Source organism: Siphateles boraxobius, unplaced genomic scaffold, assembly GCF_051911475.1.
Source record: "Siphateles boraxobius isolate OS27281-9 unplaced genomic scaffold, OSU_SipBor_1 1, whole genome shotgun sequence".
Taxonomy (NCBI): domain Eukaryota; kingdom Metazoa; phylum Chordata; class Actinopteri; order Cypriniformes; family Leuciscidae; genus Siphateles; species Siphateles boraxobius.
Window position 1 is genome coordinate 21114646 of NW_027508699.1, and position 25531 is coordinate 21140176.

General features: G+C 36.5%; 3 protein-coding genes across 7 annotated transcripts; all 3 read left to right on the forward strand.

Moving 5' to 3' along the window:
- The first annotated feature begins 168 nt into the window (after positions 1–168).
- Positions 169–10371, forward strand: LOC143737551 (uncharacterized). 4 transcript variants are annotated; one of them, XM_077229155.1, is made up of 6 exons: positions 3544–3776; positions 4668–4823; positions 4936–4980; positions 5527–5595; positions 8857–8892; positions 9502–10371. In XM_077229155.1, exons 1-6 carry the CDS (start codon positions 3731–3733, stop codon positions 9972–9974), a joined length of 825 nt encoding a protein of 274 aa, XP_077085270.1. In that variant the 5' UTR covers positions 3544–3730; the 3' UTR covers positions 9975–10371. The 4 variants fall into 4 exon arrangements, with proteins under 4 accessions (XP_077085303.1, XP_077085292.1, XP_077085281.1 ...); XM_077229188.1 differs by lacking the exons at positions 3544–3776; positions 8857–8892; positions 9502–10371 and adding exons at positions 169–354; positions 6129–7058; XM_077229177.1 differs by having other exon boundaries at positions 3331–3776; positions 6129–10371.
- Positions 10372–10659: 288 nt separating this feature from the next.
- LOC143737496 (uncharacterized) lies at positions 10660–16436 on the forward strand. Its single transcript, XM_077229030.1, has 6 exons — positions 10660–10874; positions 11372–11440; positions 12157–13476; positions 13721–13765; positions 13911–13952; positions 14239–16436. Exons 1-6 carry the CDS (start codon positions 10733–10735, stop codon positions 14244–14246), a joined length of 1626 nt encoding a protein of 541 aa, XP_077085145.1. The 5' UTR covers positions 10660–10732; the 3' UTR covers positions 14247–16436.
- A 176-nt stretch (positions 16437–16612) lies between these two features.
- Positions 16613–25531, forward strand: impa1 (inositol monophosphatase 1). Of its 2 annotated transcripts, none has more exons than XM_077229136.1 (9): positions 16613–16874; positions 21426–21503; positions 21593–21726; positions 21847–21951; positions 23213–23258; positions 23467–23575; positions 23675–23783; positions 23887–24038; positions 24342–25531. In XM_077229136.1, exons 2-9 carry the CDS (start codon positions 21441–21443, stop codon positions 24473–24475), a joined length of 852 nt encoding a protein of 283 aa, XP_077085251.1. In that variant the 5' UTR covers positions 16613–16874; positions 21426–21440; the 3' UTR covers positions 24476–25531. The 2 variants fall into 2 exon arrangements, 1 of the variants encoding a protein (XP_077085251.1); XR_013203668.1 differs by having other exon boundaries at positions 16652–16874; positions 23946–24038; positions 24342–24905.

A 25531-nucleotide genomic window follows, 5' to 3' on the forward strand; every position in this document is an offset into this window, starting at 1 on the left:
CCACGTTCCAGTGCTGGTAGAAAAAAACAGGCAAGAACTGGGCGGTCTTATCCCGCAGGTATCCACACGATTGAATAAGTCATCGAACACTTTTCGGCGATTGGATGACATTTTTATTTTCCCCGCCCACAGAGGCTTTGTGTGAAAAACATTGGTCGAACGCTCAGTCGCTCAAAAGGGGGACGGTTTGCGCTGAGCCTCAGTGTATGAAGGCATAGGGATTTGATTTAGCAGAGCATCAGTACCAGAACTGAGACTGGAATTACAGTCAATTCCTTTTGTACAGAGTAAGACACGTCGAAGAACTACAACTTGCAATGACTAAGAGAAATACAAAAGGAACAGGTAAAAAAGGTATGTATGTTTACATTTTCTTCCGTCGAAAATATGTGCATTTCTGCGTAGGCCTGATAGTTAATCAGGCGGCAAGATTGATTTTGTTTATGTAATGTTTAAATGTACTGGGTAGGGATTATCAACCATAAAAGAGACACAACAAAAATATACAACAGGTCAAAAAATAAGAATATACAGTGCAGTGTGTCGACTACTGTTGTGCTATGCTACATTAGTTGTGCTACACTGTAATCGCAAATAGTTCATTAATCGTCGCAGCGAGTAAGAACTTTTCAGTCGGGGTGGCGTGTATTAAATCTCCCACCCCGATCATGTCTGTGCACTTGGAAAATGGGAGGAAATGGTTGCAGAACTTCTGCATGCTTTTTGGTCTCATTTGCACGAGACCCAAAAGCTCGAGTTTATTGTACTGTTTTGTTAATTCCAACAGCAGCAAATGACCTATATTTTCATATAAATATTTGCTCATCGTTGGAGTCAGAGTTGCCCCAGTGCGAACTCTTAAATGCTCACGTGTCAATATTGGGAGAGCGTGGGAGGGGTTACACGTGGCCTCTAGGGTCCCATGTCACCACAGACCCTGTAATTAAAAAGAAAGTCTGCAACATGCAGGACCCCACTCTTCGGGTGTTGGGTTAGCTATCTAGCTACTATTATTGACTTTAGTAACTGCGTGGTTATTATGTAAGAGTGGTAGATTTGTTAACTATTGGACTTTTGAAGGTACATGAACCCATACAGTTTAGACACGCGTGTATAGACTTCGCCATTTGGATTGACTTTAAACTGTAAAAAAAGATTCATTTTAACGAAAAGCTATATAAAATGTTACCTCAAAACCCTGCTAGTAGATAACACTCCAATGCCTGCAGTTATATTGTAGAATTGTTCTCAGTCATGCACATTTTCAGTTATATTACATTTTATGAGCTAATATATTTTGCATTAGGCTATTTGGTGTTGTGTGCATTATCCTGTTTTTTCGGGCCACTGTGCACATTCTATTTGTTTATTAGCTACTGTTCTTGGTAAAGGCAGTTTTGTTCATGGAAAAGCTTAATTAATCCTGTTGCCATCTCTTCATACAACCTGTTTTATAATGATGGTATCTCTATATTTTAAGCTAATAAAGCAGATGATCATTTGATGTTAAAAAAAAGACACTCTCTCTCTCTTTTGCCTATAAGAATGCTTATTCTTATATGAAATCTGTAAAATAGATTGGGTTTTTATACATTATGGAAGATTTTCCTGTAATGATATTTATCTAGTTTAGAGCCGGCCAGCACCAATTTAAATTGCTGCATTAATAACAAAGTTAGATTGCAAAGCAAGTGCATCAAAGTGAACTTAGCTGTTCATAAAGTGGTGCAATCCTCTCTTTTATCAAATGTCGAAATCATTCCTTTCAGGGATCTTTTCAGCAGCACAGAATAACTTGTGGACTTCCAAAGAAATGGTAAAGAAATGACTGTCCACCATGATGTGCTTGCACTTCATTTTTTTCTTAAGCATTTTGTTTATTTATTCCAAAGTTCTGTTCAAATAACCTTGCATGTTGTTTTTCAAGGGCATTGAATCTAAAACAAATCTGTCATACATGGTTTGTGCAGTAAATGTTTTATTTGCTTTCGTTAAATTGTTTATCTCACAATGTTCAATTTTTAGTTTCATGCAAAGTTTGATAATACACTTGTGTGTAATTTAACAAGTAACACCGTTCAGTCCTGATATTCTTATGAATGACAATAATATTTAATACTTTATAATAGAATACAAAATATTCTCATAATTTAATGTTTTGAATAATCTTACATTTAACTCCTGTTGTGACACCAGGACAACCCACTGGACTTTCAAACCAGTATGATCTATTATTCTAAAGAAGGGGAGGTTTGCTGGTCATTCAAGATTCCAATCGGGGGTGTATGCTGCTGATAAGATCATATAAGGGGTTAATGTCCAGGGTTTGTTCCTGTGACCAGGCACAAACTGCTTGCTTTAAGCAGTAGGGTGTGTAGGTACGAATGAAGAAGAGAGGGTATTTCAAGGCACACATTCCACTAAAGTCTTATGTAAGCTGGACGACAATGAAAATTTTGTACCGATATGACAAAAACAGTGCATGAGTAAAAAAAAGAAAAAAAAGAAAGAGTTTGAAGCACTGTTTTACATAGCAGGTTTAAATGGGGGAGGGGAAGATGTTGATTAGGACACAGTGGCAGCCGTTTGACTACCTGTAGATTTAGTGAGCGTGTGTGTATTTAGGGGCGTGTCTTTTTATTTCCAAACATTGCATGCAACTTTGATCTATCTGAAAGATTCAAATGCTCAGTAGACTGTAAAGTTCAGCAGTTTTCACTTTGTCCAAGCTTTGGGGCTTTGATTTGCATTAAATGCACATGAAAAGTACACTGCTGCTCAAAATGTTTGTGGTCATTATGATTTTCTTTTGGAATTTTCTCTTCCGCAAAGAATCCTAAGAAAATGAACTCCGTTTATACAAAAATATAATAATAATAAATGTTTCTAGAGCAGCAAATCAGCATATTCGAATGAATTCTGAAGGATCACGTGACACTGAAGTAAAAGGAATAACTTGCATTTTAAAATATATTAACATGGAAAAAAATATTTTAAGTTGTTGTAATAATTGACAATATTACTGTTTTTGTTTAAATAAATGCAACCTTGCTGCTACCTTTTTAACAGTAGGTTATCTGAAAGCTTATTTTCTTGAGACATTTTTTAGAGAAATTGTGTGTCCTAATCAACATCTTCCTCTCCCCCATTTAAACCTGCTTTGTAAAACAGTGCTTCAAACTCTTTTTTTTTTTCTTCTTTTTTTCCCTAAGGATTATTTAAGTAAATTGGCTGGTTTGTTTTCGACAAATCCAAGCAAAAGCCACCACTAACATTGTTAATTATTTCATCAAGAAACTAGGGAGACCGGACCTTGTATGTAAAATAAATAGTCATTGAGTTGGCCTCAGAGTTACATGCTCCTCTGCCTGGAGGCTCCCAAAGTTTGATTTGCATGTCGTTAAAACGACCAAGCATTGGATCCTCAATTCTGCACTGCTCTTTTGATAAGTATAGTAATTTGGGTGACCAATCAGCTGTTTCAGCTTTCATATGTGACTAAGAACAGCAGGATGGACTGGGATTTGCCTCTACCCTTTCCTATGAGTGCTTGAGATTGTCTGGCTTTCAAGCGGACTGTTCTAAAAATAATCCATTTGCTGGTCGAGTTCCATATTAAGTTCCGGCTCAATTCACCAGGAACAAAAAGGCAGAAGACCTGCTGTTGTACAGGGGTTCGGGGTAGGATTTGGGTGAGGACGCTCTCTTCTTCCCCACTTTGCCTGGAGGGATGGGGGAGCCGAATGCAGAAGTCAAGGTGGTGAACGAAGAATCCGGTATTGGTATTTGTATGTTTTTGGAATGCGCTTTTATGACAAGAGATGCCATTTAATGAATCACGGTAGTGTGAGAGGAAGCCTTAATATTTGAAAAATAATTTATTCATAACTAATTTTTCGTTAAATTTGTATATAGTGTATATATGAGCAGTACAAATTTGATGGCTTTATTTTTTTGTGGATATTGTGCGAGTGCTTTCAAATGTTTTGTTATAAAATGTTCTTGTTAAGTTCGTATACATATGATACCTGTACAACATGTAAAAAGAGAATTTCTTTGTTGTAACACTTTAGTGTTGTTATTTCTCTCTCTGTATGTCTGTTACTAATGTTTGTAGTGTGCATGAACACGTGTGTGGTTTGACCTAGCAGAACGTAGCGGACAAAACACCTGTTCATTCTTCCCACTAGAGCTCTGAATGCAGATGTATTTATACCACGGTTCCATGAGGAGTGTCAACAGACCTCAGAATAACTGCACTCTTTTAGACTTTTGTCACCTTGTGATTACTATAGATTTCAAATGGAATATTTAAACATCTTTTAGGGAATCTTTCACCTGAATCAGATATCCCTTAAATCTTATACTTGCATTTAAATATAGAAATAATTGATTGGTCTACAATAGATTTTCAGCTTCAAAGCTAATGTTACATTCATATTGTATCAATTAGTGGCCTTGAGTGAAAATGCTTATGCCTGCAGTAATACTAGAGGACTAGTCTTGCTTTTAAAGGCATGGTTTAATTCTGAGCTAGTATTCCTCATTCATACGTAGTGAGGGTTTTGATGTGCTGCATTGAATTTGTTTAATTAATCGGTTATTACTTTTCTTTTTCTTTACTTCATCTTGCCATTTTGTATAATCTGCCCTTTTTTGTCCTTCAGATGCCAAGCCGCAGCTGGGGCATAAGAATGGGAAGAAGGCAGAGGTTGGAGGAGGAACCTCGTTCTTCACCTGGTTCATGGTTTTGGCCCTCCTAGGTGTTTGGACCTCTGTAGCTGTGGTGTATTTTGACCTTGTGGACTATCAAGGTGTAATTGGTGAGTCTTTGGTTTCTCTCTTTTTAAGACTTCGTGTATATCTTAATTGTGGTATTAAAAATACTCTTATTACATTAATGTTTTTTTGTATTTGGCCTTAATTTGCATGCAGCCAAAGCAAAGGATTTTCGCTATAATCTTTCAGAGGTATTACAAGGTATGACATCTGAACCAGTGATAATCACCACCATAAACCTCTTCTTTGACATAACCTATCATCTTCAATTTCAATGTAGGGGAGTGAAAGGGTCATTTAATTTGTGTCATTTTTCATACTTGAATACATATAATATATAAATGTATGTCTATAAACATGCAATATTGTTAACTTTTGGGGGGTTTTAAACAATATGCATGTTTTAACTATTTGAATGTATGATATAACAAATGTTAATGGAATTTCTTCCCACGGAAAGTTGTAATAAATCAGTTTCCATTTCTACACAATTATTTGTGTAGAAAATATCTCTTTATGGATACTTTAAACTAAGAAATGTCCATAATGTTAAAATATATATATATATTTTTTTATATATTAAGGACATTCTTTAGTTTAAAGTATCCCAAAATAAATATGTTTATATATATATATATATATATATATATATATATATATATATATATATATATATATATATTTGGCACAGTGGATTACTTGCAATGCATGTCAAATAACTAAATCAGATTCACTTTACTTTACAAGGTAAACTTGTGTCCTATGATGCTGATGGTGATGGGGACTTTGATGTGGAAGACGCTAAAGTATTATTAGGCAAGTGCTCTGATTTCAATGAGATTCTTACCTGATTGTTTTGCATGACTGACTTTGGTTCACTTTTGTGCAATATCAAATTAAATGGTAATAATTCATGTGCATGGTACTTTTTCATGCTTTTGTAATCATTCTTTTCAAACCACATAATGATGAGGTTATTGCCTTCTTGCATGAGTTTGAGAATAAGACCAGCTTGGCAATATTATGTTTTAAGGCCTACATCATATCATAAGGAGAGAAAATGAAGAATTATTTTCTCATTTTGCAGGTAGTTTAACTGATTTCACAAGTAACTGAGCCCCACATTCATTAAAAACCGCCTCATTGTTAATTCCCATGCATGCATGTTTCTTTTCTCCTTTACCTCATATGCTTTAATAGCATCTTTACCCACTATTTTATAGCACTGAATCCTTATCTACTAAACCTTGCAAACCAAACCACCTCCACCCTCTCTCTGTTTTCTTGCTTTCCCACTGTTCTTTCTTTCCCTCTCTTTCTCTTTTTTCCTTATTTTCCCATTTGCGTAGGGCTGACCAAAGATGGCAGCAAAGAAAACTCAGACTCCCTTGAGGAAGTCCTCGATATTTTAGCAGAAGAGGGCACTGATTGGTTTCAAGGTTTCTTCACCTTCCTTTATGACGTTATGAGTCCTTTTGAAACGCTAGAGGATGAAGAAACCGAGGCAGCAGCAGAAGATGTTGCTGGCGCGTCACAGACTGAAGGGGTTCAGGGCCAAAAGACATGTGTTATTTTAGGCCTTCAAAATCAATAGTTGTGTTTTGTACCGCGTTTGTGACAGACGCACTTTATTAGATGAGGACTTACTCCCTTGACGACTTGATTCTGTTCCTAACACTTGAAGATATATTTTGTTGGGAAGAATGCCAACAGTCACATTGGATCCTGTGAACTCTTGAGAAGATGATGTCATTATGAACATTTACACCTTTGTAAATACTGAACTTGTGTAGTTTATGCTTTGTTGCAGCTCTTTTGCAACTGCTATTTTTAACTACTAATATACTACTTACCTTTTGGATATGACCTTATTGCTGAAAGATGAACATATCACCTTGCTGCATGCCTCAGTTCCCTTATATCATGAACTATAGTATGTATTTCTACTTGAGTCTTGCAATTTAACACTGTACATTTGACATTCTTGTTTTATAATCTGATTATATTTTTCTTTTTTGGCAGTGAATGGTTTATTTTGAGCCCTTTTTTAAATTACACTATTGCATTTTGGGATGATTTGCATCCTCAGCAATTCATAATTTTGTGTTTTGTAATTCCTTTAACCTTTTTGGTACTACAAAATAGCCAATTTTACATAACATTGTCAAGTTGTTACGTTGTTGTTTCTTTATTCTTATGCGAGTTGCCTTTGCTCTCATTTATCAAAGCTGTAGAGAATATTGATAGGCTTGGATATAAAGTATGCATATATATCCCAACCCTCTTGCAGTATTGCCTCAATTAAATTCAGATAAGAAACTTTAATATTGCCTATACCAGTGTTTCCCAAACTTTTTTTGCCGGGCCCCCCTTTTGTAGAGGGTAATATTTTCAAGCCCCATCCACATACTGTACACCTACATGCACCTACATAAAGGCACTCTCAGACTTCTCAACTTCAATGGGCTTCCCTTTGTTCATGATATGAAGTCTACACGTGGCATCCTAACTTGTTTGGCTTCATACTGTCAGAAGCGAACATTTTGAGGCACGCAACACACTTGGTCTCTCTTCAATACCCGTCCTTGTGTTGAAGAATCCAAGACGATGTCTTGAGGCTGTCTAAGCTGGACTACACAACAAATCGAACGTTACAGATCCAGTTGTCATTTGTGTCTAAAGTTGCACAAGTGCTTGGAGTACATCAGAAATGGAGCGGAGCATCAGTTTATAGTCGGGAATTTGTCACGTCGTGCCGCATCCAGTGTAGATGGCATCACTCATTATAATGGGTTCTAATTGATTTTGTAACGTTGTGACGCTCGCGTCTGGTGTAGATGAGTTGTTTTGGTAGTTGATGTTTGAAATGTATTCATGGTCTGCTTTGTTTACTTTAAACTAGCAGTCAATTCACAAACTTGTCCATGCTTAGTGCAGAACCATGCATCATTAATTTATATATTTTTACATGGCTCCCTGCAATGCTCAATTCTGACTCTTTAATCACGCCATATAGCGGTCTGTTATTCCATGATAACTACTGCTACAACTAATAACAGACCGCTCAAACGGGTAATGTGAGTCATCTTGAGATAATAAAATGTCAAATTAATGCTTTGTTCAATTATTTACTTATATGGCAAGTAGTTTCATAATAAGCAAATAATTTCTTCAACCTGAAGAGTTTTCTTTTGCATAAAAATTTGACGGATACACTATCCCTTAGCCTTGCCACGCCCCCCTTTTAAAACTCAGAGGGACTCTAGTTTGGAAACCACTGGTCTAGACAGATTTATTACTTAGCTAAGAGATTGAACATTAATTAATTTCATCAGTTGCTCTAGACAAGAACTAGTTCAGTGTCCTTGTGTAGGAGACGTCACCTGAACCCCAGAGTACTGTAACCGTCACCAATCAGTTCCTACCTGCTAATCTAAAGCACCTGAAATGGTGTGCCTGACAAGTAATAGTGTTTATGTACGGTGTCTGTATTACTAGGTGGGAATTGAGAGGGCTATGAGTGTCAATAACTTAAATAGTACTTGTACAAAAAGTACATTTACTGCGTACATATAAGGATTTATTTACAAAATGGCTGTTTTGTGTATTCTAAGAGAATTAGGTGTGTAGAATTCGGTTTAGATTGAGGGATACAGTTAGTACTATTTCCTTTATTCCCACTTAAGTAATATACCTTCAAACATTTCAAGTACAGTTGTAGTGTTTATTTTCGGAAATCAGCAATTCAGATCCTTTGGTTTAATTATTTTGCCATATTTTTGCCATATTTTTCCTTTGTTGTTTGGCTTTTTATTTGTGTTAATAAGATTGGGTATTCTCAAATGTTGTACAAATAGCCACTACTTGCAGATTTCATTTGGGTGGTGCACATTGTAAGGTGTTTGTCTCAATAGCATAAGCATACTATTTACAAAGATTTGCTTTTCTCTCAGCAATATTTAAAAGTATGCTTCACCAATCATTACATAAGTCATCATGCAGTGATTTGTAAGACCAAAATGTTCGAGAAGTAGTAGCAATCACTGACTTAAATTTGCACTGTCTCATTTGCATTAGATGAAAAGTCTAAAGATGTTTCCAGGAGAAAAGGAGGTATTTTGCACACTTGATCTGAGTGCATGCAGCAGACAAGTCTCTTGTGTGGTTTGGAATTTTCTGAGTTTACTTGATCGACTTGTTTCTGTTTGCATGACTGAGCTGACATCACATTTTTTTAAGCTATATATTATTTTCTGTTTAACCAAGGAGTGTTTAACAATAAGACCTCTTGTAGTTGACATTTATGAGCCTGCATGAACAATGACATTTTCCAGGCTATTTGCAAATAATATTAGGGGACTGTGGACTTGCCATAAACAAACTTCCAAGGGGGCCACTGGATGACTTAAATGATGTAAATTAGTTTACTGTATTTATATATTTAAAATGATATAACTTCATTAAAATGAAATGATTTTTGTTTTCCATAAACAACCATTTATTGAAAAACCTAAATGGCTGGCCTTTGAATATTGTGTTGGACAATTGGGAAGCCTTTTAGTTAAATCGGTTGAGTGTAGAGGATATTCTAACATGCTAATAAGGGAGTTCTGATGTGAAATGATTTGCATCTTTCCAACTAATTGCATTATGGGTTGAGGTGTGCGTAGTGATAGACATTCAGTTACGATGATTACGTCATCAAACAAAGTTTCTCCCCAGAGCTGTCCCATGCCAAAGATGTTGGTTTGAAGCTAAGGGAAGCTCTGAAACAACAACTCACCATTATCCATGAAAGAGTGGAAGCCAGGAAAATAGCTAAATTGGCACTGGCAGAAGTGAGGAACATCCTAGCCAAAGAGGAGCAAGAGAGGACCTTGAACCGCGTCAGAGAGGAATCCGAAGCCAAAGCTTGGGAGAGGGCTGAGGCTCGACTGAAAGAGGAAGGGGAGAGAATAGAGAAAGAGGATGTTGAAAAGGCCATGGAAAGAATTAGAAAGGAGAAGGAGGAAAGAGAGAAACTGGCAGAAAGTGAAGAAGCAAAGAAGACTAAGGTGGAAAAGGATGAGGTGAACGAAAACCCAGAAGTTGAAAAGAAAACCCATGAGAAACCTGTTAATTATGATGTTAAAAAGGTTGAGAAAGATGCAAAAGGCAAAGAATCCAAGAAGGCTGCAGCTAAAAAGAAACTGTAAGGCATTAAATGTCAGAACATTTGGTGTGCATTGTGTTAAGATCTGGCTGAACTTGATCTCAGTCCGTTATGAGCAGTTTTCAGAGACCACCCTTTATAGGCTGAAGGCAAGATCTTTTGTCTCTATGATCAGTTATGTTAATCATAACATTGCGATTAGTAGAAGCAGAATCACAACAAGGTGCTATATGCTGATTGTCAGGTGGAATTTCTTTTATTTCCCTTAATATTTGTTTTGTTTGAGGGTAGAATTTTTGGTTTACTCTTATGCAATACTAGCTAGTGTGAGATTTCAACATTGGTGTTTTTCTGATTTTGATCATTTATAATAAATAAAATAAGTTGCATTAACTAAGAGAGAAAATTCTTGTGTTATCAATAAAATATGAGTATCCTGATTTGCTTTTTCGGTGCTTTGAGTGTTTTCTTTTCAGTGTTGATTGATATAAGAAGAATAAACAGTTGCACAGTATTGAAATGGGCCTTTTTTCTCCACAAGAATGCTTGTCTGCCCCTTAATAATATCTATAAACTTTTCTATAAATATTCCTTTTTCCTCTCCTCTGTTTTCCTACTTGTCTGTTTTTAAAATCTCAAACGATTAAAATCTTTAAACACCATGATTTAAAAACAGTTTAAAAACTTTACCTTTGTCTCTGTAAAAGTTAAATCTATACCTGTAAAACTAAAATCTCTAGTGCAAAAGTAAACCAAATGGCATGTAAAGGTTATTTAATGCACTTCATAGATTAGAGTCATATGCTTGTTTTATGGGATTTTATTTTTAACACTTGCCTCATGTATGCACATCCACATGTAAAATCCTCAGGACTGAAAGATAAGCCCACCATTGAGAACAGTGAACCGGTTAAGGCAGCCTCTGCTGAACCTGTGGAAGAAGGTATAGTAGAATCACACACAAGAGTTTTTAGCCGTAAATAAGGGTGCTATGAGAATTTGATGCATAGATCATAGAAATATCGTAGAAATATCTAAAATAAGATGTAAGGTTTTATAACCCTTATAGACATTGTGATATGCAAATTTGGAAAGTCAATGAAAATATGCAAGTTACTGCCATTATTACAAGATGAGATATATTATATATTATAATTAAAAGTATATGAAAGAAAACACTTGTTTGAGGAATTCCTGCAGGGGAATTAACTTTATCTTGTGTATGGATTAAACATTAACACTGTGTACACAAGGACTGTGTACTATTATACATATGCACCACTTGTGTACTATATAGAAATAATTTTCATGGTCACCTAGGAGCACTTGTATCTGAAAATCATTAATGCACAAGCACCTTTATGACGGATAAACAAAAGCTTTTAACAATAAATTAAAAAATAAGCTAAACCGTAAACAAATTTTTTTTTTCCGAATTAGCTCCAGACTCTATTGAGGAGGAAGAGATCCAAGCCATTAAAGTTGAAGAAGCAGCTCAGCCGCCACCAGGTACAACTTTTAGGATGTCTTTTGAGGTTACAGTCTGTAATTGTTGCTATTTTTTATTTGCTATTTTTTGACTCGGGGTTTATGTGATTATGTGACGGGGCGGCAGTGGTTCATGTAGGTTGTCTACAAACCGAAAGGTTGGTGGTTCGATCCCCGGTTCCACCTGACCAAGTGTCGAGGTGTCCATGAGCAAGACACCTAACCCCAGCTGCTCCCGACGAGCTGGATGGCGCCTTGCATGGCTGACACCGCCGTCGGTGTATGAATGAGTGAGTGAATGGGTGAATGCGAGGCAAATATGTAAAGCGCTTTGGTGGCCATTGGGTCTGTGAAAGCACTATATAAATGCAGTCCATTTACCATAGGTGTATGCATGCCATGTAGTGTATAAAAAAAAAAGTAGCATAAATTTACCTAACCTCTGAATTGGATCATGTATGAAATATATTGGCACAATAGGAGCATAGTATATTAGATTTAATTATAATTATTTTTGGTTACACTTCATTTTAAGGTGTCTGTGTTAGTGTAATTATACATTTAGTACGGAGTAATAATAATTAACTACATGTACGTACTATAGGGTTAGGGTAGGATTAGGGTTTGGTTTAGAGTTAGTTGCATGTAATTATGTATAATTTATGGTTATCACTACAGTAACTACATGTGTAACACGGACAGTATAAAATAAAGTGTTACCTTATTTTCCCTTGCAGAACCAGAAACTGTGGAGGAGGAGCCAGTTGCTGAGGAAGAACCTCTGACGGTAGACGAAGAGCCCATTGCTGGAGAAGAGGAGCCTATTGCTGGAGAAGAGGAAGTAGCTGAGGAGGAACCAGAGGCTGAAGGAGAGCAAGAAGTTCCTGAGGAAGAACCTGAAGTTGTGGAGGAAGTGCCAGAGGATACAGACACTGTTCTAGTTGAGGAAGAGGCTTTTGAGGAGGCAATGGAAGAGCTTGCAACAGAGGAAGAGGTCATACCAGTTGAGGAAGCTGTTTCAGTGGAAGAAGATTCATCAGTTGAGGAGACAATAGAAGTAGTAGAAGATGATGCACCAGAGGAGGAGGTAGTTGAAGAGGTTGCACCGTTGGAACCTGTTGAGGAGCTTGTTCCGGTAGAAGAACCTGTAGAGGAGCTTGTTCCGGTAGAAGAACCTGTTGAGGAGCTTGTACCAGTAGAAGAATCTGCGGACGAGCTAGAGCCAGTAGAAAAAGCTGTTGAGGAGCTTGAGCCAGTAGAAGAAGCTGTGGAGGAGCTTGAGCCAGTAGAAGAAGCTGTGGAGGAGCTTGAGCCAGTAGAAGAAGCTGTGGAGGAGCTTGAGCCAGTAGAAGAAGCTGTGGAGGAGCTTGAGCCAGTAGAAGAAGCTGTGGAGGAGCTTGAGCCAGTAGAAGAAGCTGTGGAGGAGCTTGAGCCAGTAGAAGAAGCTGTGGAGGAGCTTGAGCCAGTAGAAGAAGCTGTGGAGGAGCTTGAGCCAGTAGAAGAAGCTGTGGAGGAGCTTGAGCCAGTAGAAGAAGCTGTGGAGGAGCTTGAGCCAGTAGAAGAAGCTGTGGAGGAGCTTAAGCCAGTTGAAGCTGTGGAGGAGCTTGAGCCAGTAGAAGAAGCTGTGGAGGAGCTTGAGCCAGTAGAAGAAGCTGTGGAGGAGCTTGAGCCAGTAGAAGAAGCTGTGGAGGAGCTTGAGCCAGTAGAAGAAGCTGTGGAGGAGCTTAAGCCAGTTGAAGCTGTGGAGGAGCTTGAGCCAGTAGAAGAAGCTGTGGAGGAGCTTGAGCCAGTAGAAGAAGCTGTGGAGGAGCTTGAGCCAGTAGAAGAAGCTGTGGAGGAGCTTGAGCCAGTAGAAGAAGCTGTGGAGGAGCTTGAGCCAATAGAAGAAGCCGTGGAAGAACCTGAACAAGTGGAGGAACCTGAAATAGAAGAGCAAGTGGAAGAAGTAGACGAGGAACTTCTAGAGGAAACAGATGAGACAGTTCAGGAAGATGAGGAAGTAGAAGACTCCATAATGGAGGAAACCGAGCTTGAGGAAGCGAATATGGAAGAAGAGGGTATGTTTTCTTGTTTTTGCAAGTTCACTCAGGTGGAGATTATGCAGCAACAAGGAATAATACACAAAATGTCTTGTATATTAAAATAGTACATTCATGTGGATGCAAACATCTGTTAACATCAGACTGCACAATCAGAGACAAAGAGGAAGTGGACAAATTTATTGAATTTACACTGAACAGATGAGCAGTTCTTTGTTTGCTTTGTTGTGAAATGTGCCTTATTACATGTGTCTTATTACAGAGGATGCAGCTTCTGAGGAAGAGCAGACTGAGGAAGACTTTGCAGGTTGGTAATTTAATTTTGTTTATACAAAATATATAAAGAATTAGACTTTCTAATGTCGAAAATCTGTACAGAAATTTGTAGAATCATACATTCTATGCTTAATGTCTAACACACAATTATATTTCGTTTCCTTCTTTATTAACAGAAGATATTAACCAAACAGAAGAACAGCTTGAAGAGCCCACAAGTAATACAATTTTGCTATTTATATTCCTTTTCATAATGGGTGAAAATGGTATCTGATTAAGGACAATTTATTTAATTCTGGCATTTTAATTCTCCCCTCTTATTTATTTATATATATATATATATATGTATGTGTGTGTGTGTGTGTATTTAACAAAATCTGTTCTATCAAAAAGGTATTTTCTCCAGTTCACAAATGGACTGTCTCTGCCTAATACAGTGTCTGCTTCAACAAAAAACATCAGCTGCTTAAGTGTATTTAATGTCAATCATTTCATGTTTTACAGAAACATAAAACATTAGGCAGTATGTAAGATGCGGAGAGGACCAGCACCACATGGCATTCCACTGGAAGTGTGCAGCTGCCGATTCCCACCATGGAGTAAAAAAAGAGAATTCTACTATATTACTCTTTCAATTTCCCAGACTTTCTTTTTAACAAGACTTTTTGTTGATAATGCAGTCTCTTGTGTACAAGTACACATTTATTTGAATGTTTTGTCAACATTTGCTTGGTGTTTCCCCCCACCTTTTCCTTTTCTAATCCCTATTTGTAATTACAGACAAGCTTTTTCCCCATCCTCTAACATAGATGTGAAGTAGCCATGTCTTAATGATCATGGATGATAGTTTGGTTTTCTATGTATATACAAACACCTTCATGTTGCTTTGTAGCTCAGAGATCTTCACATTCATCAGTGTCTCTCTTCGTTAAATCTAATTGCTTTAATGTGAAGGTACTATGCAAAGGTGCACTGATCTTTTGCTCTTTTTACCCGTAGGTTTTGTACTACCAATATGTATTGAGTCTACGTTTCCAATGTTGCATATCAAGGACAAGTTTATGCTGGCAGGTTAACCAAGATAATTGCTATGTGACCTTTGTATGAATGGGCGTGCATGTGCATGTTTGTGTCAATTTAAAAAATCTTGTTTAACTTTATGCAAAGCAATCATTTGAGCCATTTTTCTCTCTAGTATGCATTCATGGTGTTTTCCTATGTGTTTTTCAGTGTATGGTCAACATTTAAGTACCTCTGTTTATATTTTCCTCAATACTGTAACCGTTTTGCTAAGAGCTCAGAGAGTGGAGAACTTTTTGCATTTCTTCATATTTAGATTTCACATTTTTAAATTCAAAGCATATGTCTGCTCCCCATCAAACTTTTTATTTATACTCATGCCTTTTTCAGTAAGTCTTGTTTCATAGGCTTATGATTTGACAAGTTCTATTTCAGGCAGACACTCCAGCTGCTGTGCAGTGTGCGTATGAGAAACGTTGTTGTTTAATGGGTTTGTCATCTTATGTAATAACTGGTGAAGGATGCCCACAGAAATATGGAGCAACATACTTTACAAAATGTTATTTTTGTAATAGGGTAAAGATTTTTCCTAGTGCTTTTTGTGGGACATCACAAGTCAGTATGTGCTAATTAATTTGTCAAATGTAATGCACTGCTTATGGATTGAATTATCAGTGCATTTATTCTGGCCCTTTCAACTGTTGCAGGCACATCTTTAAGAATACAATATAGAAACAATACAGTTTTGTTGTACTACATTCAGAAAGGAAGATTACTAGGGTGTTTTGTCACATTAACATCACAGAAAAACAAACATTCTTTGTATTTACTATTAATGTTGTCATGGTTTTTATCACAACAATGTAGCTTTCACCCTTGATGCAGAGTAAACGGTTAAGAAACTGAAAACAGGTTTGATCTTTTAAAGGAAACCCAATTCTGGCTCTTGAAGTGTTTCACTGTGGATTTTTTTTATTTTATTTTCATTGTAATGTGTGTTACACTGTGGTTTTATGGGGCCTGCCAGAATAGATGTTGTTTTTGTGCTAGACTTTAGGAAATGCTGCAAATCTCTTCAATGGTTTCATAACATATACTGGCTGCAATGTAGTTTTTAGGGTTTTCTTTTATCTACAAAACTAGAGGGCGTTTTCGACCCCTAACACTTTTGAAGTCAATGTGAATTTTTAAAGTGGTATTCATTTCTTGTTTAGGATTTTTAAGGAATTCTTTTATTTAGAATTTGACATTTTCTAGTCAAATTGAATTGATTCTACAAAAGTGTTAACTTCTCAAAGCCATATGTGAAAGGTTGGGTATAGCAGCTTTAGTATGGGTTGTGCTCTAAGGGACAGATACCTCACAACCAGCAATAACACCATTTGTATAGGGGGTATTTTTTTATTGAAATCCACATACAAACAGATGTTTACTCAAGGCTTTCTATTCAGAGGTTTACATGAAATCCTGCTGTAAAGTCTGACTCATTTTAAGTTATGGAGGCATTGAAATTATAGGGAGTTTTGGGTGACACAAATCTGTAAACAACTGTAAATATTTTTGAGTGCTGCAGGTTGGGACAACAAAGTCGTATAGTATTCTTTTTTTTGTTTACAAAAATCCATTCCAATTCATGTAATAAATACAACAATAAAAAAAAAGCACAAAGACCTGTTAAAATGTATTTGGTTTGTTATGTCTATTCTTGAAAAGTAAAAATAGTAAGATTTCTGTTGTTCAAAGAACAAAAGGTAAATTTAGAAAATACACTTCACAGCATTACTGATTCATAGCAAATACTACATGCCCAGTTCAAAGGGTAAGGCAGTTGCTGTCATAGGGATGCTGAAAGAAAGACAGACATACGGCGCATGCGCATCACTAACTTCGATTTTTTTTTTTTGGAAGAACGCACCTATGTGCTAAACACAGAACATTCAAACGTATAGTATTTAACTATATAAAACAAGAAGTGGGATATTTCATTGTACTAAATGCTTAAGCAGATATTTGAAAATAACGCGATGGTTTAGGGTTAATCTCGTCGGGTCCTCCAAGAAGAACCCGGAAACACAACAATATTAAAGGCAGAAAGTCTTCATTTCGCCTGTACTTGATTGGTAAGATGTTTTTGTTATTATTGTGTTATTGTGTCAAGTTCTTGGAATTTCGTTATACGCGTAGATCATAATGCATTGTTTGCACCGATGTTTATATTTGGCTAAATTATAAATGGCGATGAAATCAAGCAGATTTGTAACTTACAGTATCTTCACTAAAGATGAGCTAGAACTCATCTGTCATGCAGTTTTAGGATGAACACGTATGCATTGCTCAGACATACACTTTATGGATTATAAAATGCTTAAAATGCTCTAGTACCGTCAGACATTACTGGGTTTCTGTTTGCCAGCTGATTTAAGCTTTTTATGTTTACCCTTGTCCTCGACAGAAATGTATGTAACAAAAACATGATTCCATTTAATTTCCAAATTGTGATAATCTCAACAGAGAGTGAAATAAGTGAACACAATTTCAGTATTTATGGTTCAAAATGTGGTGGAAATTAGATGAGGTGGAAAATGACACTGAAGCACTTTTTACTAGCCACCACTGTCACAATGGAGCTTAAATGAAACACATTCTAATTGATTTAGGTTTTACAGCAGGTAAAACATTAATGCCTAGATTCTATATAAGTTTTTTTTAAAGGTTCTCAAATGATTACATACTACTTTCATGCTTAATGGGTTATTTAATTTTTTTTCTAGTGATGACGTATGTTTTTGGGCTGTTTAGTTAATACAATTTAATCCAAATAAATAATGAATTAAAATTAATGCTAGATACATAAACTGATCCCATAATGGGAACTCAAATGTTCTATATATGAAGCGCCTGACAGAACCCTTAAAGGTTCTTTATTGAATCTTTTGTTCTAAATGCCAATTCACACATCACAGACAAACACCAACAAGTTGGCCACTGTATTTAGAATGTTATGAAAAATAACTGTCATGTTCACACTGTCCCAACAGACACTGAATAACGCTGATTGAACATGTTGTCGGGTGAAAACAAAACCAGACCAACGGCAACAGATGCCGACAGGGAACCCAACAAACATGTTTGTTGGCATTTGTCTGTGCTGTGTGAATTGGCCTTAAGATTGTAGTACGTTTTTGCTGGGGTAGGGGCTTTTTAAAGAAAGTCCTCGACCCAATTGGAGGCCTATTTATAGAAAGAACACTATATAAGGAGTGTGTGCTGGGATTAATGGACTGCCGGAAAAGTGAAAAAAATATGGAATTAATCAGTAACAAACTGCCTCGTCAAATAAAATGAGGTTTAAAATGCAGCTTTTATCTTGTGTGACTCCTGAATCGATTTAGAGCAACATTACATACAGGTCCTTCTCGAAAAATTAGCATATTGTGATAAAGTTCATTATTTTCCATAATGTAATGATAAAAATTAAACTTTCATATATTTTAGATTCATTGCACACCAACTGGAATATTTCAGGTCTTTTATTGTTTTAATACTGATGATTTTGGCATACAGCTCATGAAAACCCAAAATTCCTATCTCAAAAAATTAGCATATCATGAAAAGGGTCTCTAAACGAGCTATTAACCTAATCATCTAAATCAACTAATTAACTCTAAACACCTGCAAAAGATTCCTGAGGCTTTTAAAAACTCCCAGCCTGTTTCATTACTCAAAACCGTAACCATGGGTAAGTAGGGATGCAGCGATTACCGGATTTCACAATTAACCACGCTTTAAAACGTTACAGTTAATTAATCGTAAAGACGATGCTACACCGAGTGTTCTGCACGGAACGGAAATTTTGCAACTAACTAAATAAATAATGAAACTAATAAACTAATAAAACCTAGTTTTGAATGACAAAAACTATGAAGAAAACCTATTGACATTTTCGTCAATGAGTAAAAACTAGACGAAAATGTTAGATACTGACGATTTGGGAAGCGATCCAATCAGAACTGATGTCCTGCGTTTGAGGTAGATGTGCACATTTGTACTGTAATGTGCCGATCTACCCAGCGGTCCCATAAAAAGTTAAAAAATGTAAACGTCTGGGAGAATGAATAGAGCAGACATATAGATCTGAGTAAGAGTGAAGAAGCAAAAAAGAGCTCTATTCAGTACGGTTTTCTGTGCGCACACACTCCACCCGAAGCGTGCAGCCATGCACAATAGACAACTACAGCGCGCGAGTACTGAATTGAGCTCTCTTTCGTGTCTAAATAGACAAATACACACAACATTATGTCTAAATGTTCGTTTTGGAGAGTATTCATGTACACTATGTCGGTTATGTCTTAAACCAGGGGTCACCAATCTCGGTCCTGGAGGGCTGATGTCCTGCAGGGTTTAGCTCCAACCAGGTCCAACACACCTGCCTGGAAGTTTCTATTATGCCTAGTGAGACCTTGATTAGCTGGTTCAGGTGTGTTTAATTGGGGTTGGAGCTAAACTCTGCAGGACAGCGGCCCTCCAGGACCGAGATTGGTGCCCCATGTCTTAAACAGTTGTGAGTGTATCGGATGTGTATCAGTGCAATTGGATCCGCATGTCTTTGGACATGATCCGATGTCTTAAAGTGGTAGTGGATAATAAAGCTAAAGCGGTCTGTGTCCTTATATTGATCAAGCAACAAAAGAAAAAGAGAAAATCATTCTCTGTTTGTTAATAATAAGGATTAATTATATTCATACAAATAAATATGTCTGCTTGAAAGAATGATGAATGCAAGTAGTTAAAGAATGCATATATCATTCATTGAAAAGAAGACTGTTTTACTTTAGGAAAAGTCTTTTTTTTTCTTTTAAAAGAAATACATGGTTAATATTTAGCTTACATTTAATTCAAGAGATCCAAAGACTTTGTTTATTCTTATTGTCATTGGGATGTATTATCCCTTTATAGTATTATTTATGTTTTTAAGTCAAATACCAACAATATATTGTTTTCAGGTTTTCTACCTCAGGTTGAAAATAAATTTAGAACAAACTAAACGCTAAATAATTTTTTCGGATCTATTTCAATCAAAGAGCCCTGCAGCCTTTGACTTAATTTGTTATTTTTAAAAGGAAAATACTGGATGTTTACAAAGCACTTCTCTTTAATTCCAAAGAAAGAGATTGATTATTGTTTGTCATTTTATAATTTTGTTCTGTGTTGTGGCAGCAATAAATAACACATTAAAATCTAGTGTTGAGTGTTCATGTGATATTATACATTAGTAGTGTTGTGAAATTAATTGATGCATAATAATCGTGATACTCGTTAAATCGTGATTATTTCTCAGACAATAATCGTACTTACAAAATCTGTAATCGTTGCATCCATGTGGGTAAGACTGCCGACCTGACTGCTGTCCAGAAGGCCATCATTGACACCCTCAAGCAAGAGGGTAATACACAGAAAGAAATTTCTGAACAAATAGGCTGTTCCCAGAGTGCTGTATCAAGGCACCTCAGTGGGAAGTCTGTGGGAAAAAAGTGTGGCAAAAAACGCTGCACAACGAGAAGAGGTGACCGGACCCTGAGGAAGATTGTGGAGAAGGACCGATTCCAGACCTTGGGGGACCTGCGGAAGCAGTGGACTGAGTCTTGAGTAGAAACATCCAGAGCCACCGTGCACAGGCGTGTGCAGGAAATCGGCTAGAGGGGCCGCATTCCCACAAGAGAAGCAGCACTGGACTGTTGCTCAGTGGTCTAAAGTACTTTTTGCGGATGAAAACAAATTTTGCATGTCATTCGGAAATCAAGGTGCCAGAGTCTGGAGGAAGACTGGGGAGAAGGAAATGCCAAAATGCCTGAAGTCCACTGTCAAGTACTCACAGTCAGTGATGGTCTGGGGTGCCATGTCAGCTGTTGGTGTTGGTCCACTGTGTTTTATCAAGGGCAGGGTCAATGCAGCTAGCTATCAGGAGATTTTGGAGCACTTCATGCTTCCATCTGCTGAAAAGCTTTATGGAGATGAAGATTTCATTTTTCAGCACGACCTGGCACCTGCTCACATTGCTAAAACCACTGGTACATAGTTTACTGACCATGGTATTACTGTGCTCAATTGGCCTGCCAACTCTCCTGACCTGAACCCCATAGAGAATCTGTGGGATATTGTGAAGAGAAAGTTGAGAGTGGCAAAAGACCCAACACTCTGGATGAGCTTAAGGCCGCTATCGAAGCATCCTGGGCCTCCATAACACCTCAGCAGTGCCACAGGCTGATTGCCTCCATGCCACGCCGCATTGAAGCAGTCATTTCTGCAAAAGGATTCCCGACCAAGTATTGAGTGCATAACTGAACATAATTATTTGAAGGTTGACTTTTTTTGTATTAAAAACACTTATTTTATTGGTCGGATGAAATATGCTAATTTTTTGAGATAGGAATTTTGGGTTTTCATGAGCTGTATGCCAAAATCATCAGTATTAAAACAATAAAAGACCTGAAATATTTCAGTTGGTGTGCAATGAATCTAAAATATATGAAAGTTTATTTTTTATCATTACATTATGGAAAATAATGAACTTTATCACAATAAGCCGATTTTTTGAGAAGGACCAGTATTAATATACATCTGATATTGTATATTAATATGTAATGTTGCTCTGTGTTTTTATGTCCAATCAGAAAGGGGCTCTCACAATGCCTGACCTTTGGCAGGATGCTATGGACCATGCCGTGACTGTGGCCAGGAAATCAGGAGAGGTGAGATAGCATCGTTCTTTTAAATTATGCAATTTTGTTGTTGTTGTAATTTTCTTGTACCAAAACCTTGTTATCTCTGTTGTCCTCAGATTGTGAGGGATGCTTTGCAGAATGACCTAAAGATCATGTGTAAAAGCTCTTCTGTTGACCTGGTCACTAAAACAGACCAGAATGTGGAGCAACTTATTATTACGTCAGTGAAGGAGAAGTTTCCTGGACACAGGTATTGAGTCCTTCATGCTAACACAGGGTCAGAAGACATATTACACTATAGTTTCCAAGATAGAGCATATTAAATCTAAAGTAAAGAGAATATACCATAGTCTGCTGCTGTTTCTTTCAGTTTCATTGGTGAAGAGTCAGTGGCTGCAGGAGAACCTTGTGTTTTGACTGAAAACCCAACATGGATTATTGACCCTGTGGATGGGACCACTAACTTTGTGCATGGGTAATGTATTAAAATTGTATTCACTGATACAGTGGGGTTCAAAGGTCTCATACCACTCGTGAAATTAAATAAATTTTAATTAAAATTAATAAATTAATTAATTAAAAGAAAAGAAAACACAATTAAATATGTCATATTTTAATAGACCATTTTCACATTTCCACATTTCCGGGGTTGTCAAAAGTGGACGTCCTCATTGTTGGGTTAAAGTATATAGCGGTGAATAAGACACTACATTAAATCTATTTTTTGTTCCCATTTGCTCACATAGCAAAAGTAAAACTCCACAATGGTGTTTTCACAACTTTCAAAAAAAATAAAAAAATAGAGCAAGATTGATAATGGCAGTCGAAAGAGAGAAAGACGTCAATTTTACAGTCACTCCAACCCGATCTCACAGCAATTCGGATAAATTATACAAGCTGGATAAATCGTCCGAATTCATACGACCTCACTCGTACATAGTTTACGAGTTGCCCAATTCTTATGAATTTGTACGAATGACCTACACCTGACCCCGCCCCTAAAGCTACCCATCACGTTGTGGGTTTAGACAAATCGTACGAATTCATTAGCCACCTTTTACTCACTCGTACGAATTGGTCGTGAGATAGCATTGGTCACCACCATAGCCGCTGTAATAGAAACACCTTCACTTGTAAAATATTTTTTGTAATTTGGTGCAAAGATCATATATTACAAAGTTATAAATGTACATACATTTTTATTAAAATAAAAATGTAAAAAACACTATTTTTATATATTACAAAGTATAGTGTTATAAATGTACAATAATTTTTTTTAAATAAAAATGTAAAAAACATTATTTTTAATAACAAATTACAAATCAGCCTGACAATTTGAGTGAAAATGTCATGAAGTCAAAATTTCTTATTTATTTTCAGGCATCATTTTTATTTCATCTTAAAAATTTCAGTTGATTTCCAGGTTTAAATGGGATGTTAAACCCCAGATTTTCAATGTGGTCTCAATTTTGGGCCCCACTGGCATATGTTCAGGAAAGTTAATGACTCACTAATGCCTGGGACACACTTAACGACTGTTTAAAATCTGCTCCAGTCGTTGGAAACAGTCTGTGTGTTCAGTTAAGTCTTAGAATGTTTCAACATTCTAGTCGTTAAGTGTGTCCCCGCCATTAGTGAGACATGATATATCTGATCAAATACATATTTGACTTAGACTTTGTGACTTTTCATACTTTCTAGCATGAGTTACTCTAAATATGCTTTCCTTTGTCCAGATATCCATTTGTTGCTATATGCATTGGCTTTGCTGTCAACAAAACGGTAAGCATCATTTGCTTTCAAATGCACTTTTTGAATAACAAATTGACAGCACTTGTAATGGATCTTTGCAACTGTGTGGTTAGATGAAATCGGAAACTGCCACTTTGCTCCTACTCTGTTTTCTTGATCATTTATCATGCCTTTGGAAGGTTTGGAAGTGTATCCAGTGGGAAGAGTGTCTGTCAAACCCATCATTCTTCTATTGCAGTTAGAGTTTGGTGTGGTATATAGCTGCATAGAAGACAAGATGTACACTGCTCGAAAAGGGAAGGGTGCTTTTTGCAATGGACAGCCGCTGCAAGTGTCGGACCAAAAAGGTGAGCTTTCTTCCTGAGAATGTTGACCCACTTGCATTCCATCTTTGTTTGTTGGCAGTCATCTGACTTCTCTCCAATTGTTTCCAAATCATATAACAGAGATTAACCAGTCAATCATCGCTACAGAGTTTGGCTCTAATAGAGATCCTGAAATTGTTGATAAGATTTTCTCTAGTATGAGGAAGATCTTGTGTCTGCCAGTTCATGGGTATGTGCCACGTTTCTTCCACACACAGCTCATGTGTACACGATTATACTGTAATGTGCAATATAAAATACCTCTTGAATATTAATTTTATTTTATTCCTAAGAATACGTGGTGTTGGATCTGCTGCCATCAACATGTGCTTGGTTGCATCTGGTTGTGTAGAGGCCTATTATGAGATTGGGATCCACTGTTGGGATGTAGCAGCTGCGGCAGTCATAGTCTCAGAGGCAGGAGGAGTTCTCATGGATATTGAAGGTAAAAAGAGCTCTTGCTAGCGTTCAGTTATTTTTATACTTACACATATTTTATTTCAGGTAGGCAACATTTATTATTTAAGTTTCTTTTCAAAGCCTAAGTTTTATTTTTTATTTTATTTTTACAACAATTAAAAAAAAATAGTGTTAGATAATAACACTATTTTGAATGTTTACACAACTGTATCTCATTACTCTATTTTTGTCAGTAGTTTGCTTATCCAAAATATGTGATTTTAGAATTACTTATTTTATTAAATTTGAATATGATTGTTATGTATTAGCATGTTCCAAATGTTCACAGGCGGACCGATGGACCTAATGTCTAGAAGAGTTGTTGCAGCAAATAACAACATAATTGGAGAGAGAATCATTAAAGAGATTGAGGCATTTTCAGCTGTTAGAGATGACGCACCAGTGGACCCAAGTATAAAGTAAAATGTATTTTGAAGAAAGCTCCTGTGCTATTGAAGTATAATATAATTAGTACATTTTAAATTCAGTACTCTTTATCATCTTTTGTATGTTGCATAAATGATTTCTGTCTCACAATGATGAAAAATGTATTGTTTAAAGCTATGTGCAAATGTTTGATTATACACGTTTTCCCTCATTTAGCTATTGAATGTCGAATTCATTGCCATAAATTTCTTTTACTTGTATATTTTATTTTAAGTTAAAACCTCTTAACCTGCGCCCCTATTTTGAGAATTTTCTGAAAATGACATACCCAAATACAAATGTCTGTTGCTCTTAAACCCTATGGTTCACATTCATAACTATGATCTTTTTTTGTTGAAACTTTGTTACCCAAGAGTCAATATAACTGAAAGTAGCATAGGAACAGAGTAAAACATGGTCAAATTTACATGAAAGTGACTCACGATTTCTTTGAATGAACTTCACTTAGGGAAAAATGGATCAGACTTTTATGTTAAAGGCCTGAAAACACCACAAAGATAAAACTGAATGTCTGACCATGTGTTGATTCAAATTTGAGGATGATACTCCCAAAAATGTAGTTTCTGTAAGCTTTTATTCAAGAAAAGAAACATCTCACTGCATGTATAGACATTATTTATATTACACTCTTACAGTCACTCCAACACTTCAACAAGCAAATTATGACTTGAAGGATCAACTGTAATAAATTGTTCATACACAAATGCTACAAAGAATGTTCAAGGATTTTTACTAAATTGGATTAATTCCATAAACTGTGCAAAAACACTCTTAAGCACCTGTAAGGACACAAATTATGACCCATAAACTGGATTACTACCCTCAACAAACAAAAGTGCTATTATGGACTGTACGTACCACTACAAAATTAAAATATTGCAGTTTGTAGGAGCCTGTGAATAACAGTTTTGGGGACAGTGAAGGGACCGTTTTGAGACCGTGCGGGAGATTTGATCGGTTTGTGATTTCCTTAATTTTTTTTACCAATTTACGATTGTCACCAAAAGAAATAAAAGAAGTTTATGGACGGTA

Excerpts from the sequence above, each read along its gene's own strand:
- LOC143737551 (XM_077229155.1), top strand. The coding sequence starts at position 3,731 with ATGGGGGAGCCGAATGCAGAAGTCAAGGTGGTGAACGAAGAATCCG. Across the intron at positions 5,596-8,856 it reads AGACGCTAAAGTATTATTAG|ATGAAAAGTCTAAAGATGTT; the intron begins GCAAGTGCTCTG and ends CATTTGCATTAG. Across the intron at positions 8,893-9,501 it reads TGTTTCCAGGAGAAAAGGAG|AGCTGTCCCATGCCAAAGAT; the intron begins GTATTTTGCACA and ends GTTTCTCCCCAG.
- LOC143737496 (XM_077229030.1), top strand. The coding sequence starts at position 10,733 with ATGCTTGTTTTATGGGATTTTATTTTTAACACTTGCCTCATGTATGCA. Across the intron at positions 11,441-12,156 it reads AGCAGCTCAGCCGCCACCAG|AACCAGAAACTGTGGAGGAG; the intron begins GTACAACTTTTA and ends TTTCCCTTGCAG. Across the intron at positions 13,766-13,910 it reads GACTGAGGAAGACTTTGCAG|AAGATATTAACCAAACAGAA; the intron begins GTTGGTAATTTA and ends CTTTATTAACAG.
- impa1 (XM_077229136.1), top strand. The coding sequence starts at position 21,441 with ATGCCTGACCTTTGGCAGGATGCTATGGACCATGCCGTGACTGTGGCC. Across the intron at positions 21,504-21,592 it reads TGGCCAGGAAATCAGGAGAG|ATTGTGAGGGATGCTTTGCA; the intron begins GTGAGATAGCAT and ends TGTTGTCCTCAG. Across the intron at positions 23,576-23,674 it reads GCAAGTGTCGGACCAAAAAG|AGATTAACCAGTCAATCATC; the intron begins GTGAGCTTTCTT and ends ATCATATAACAG.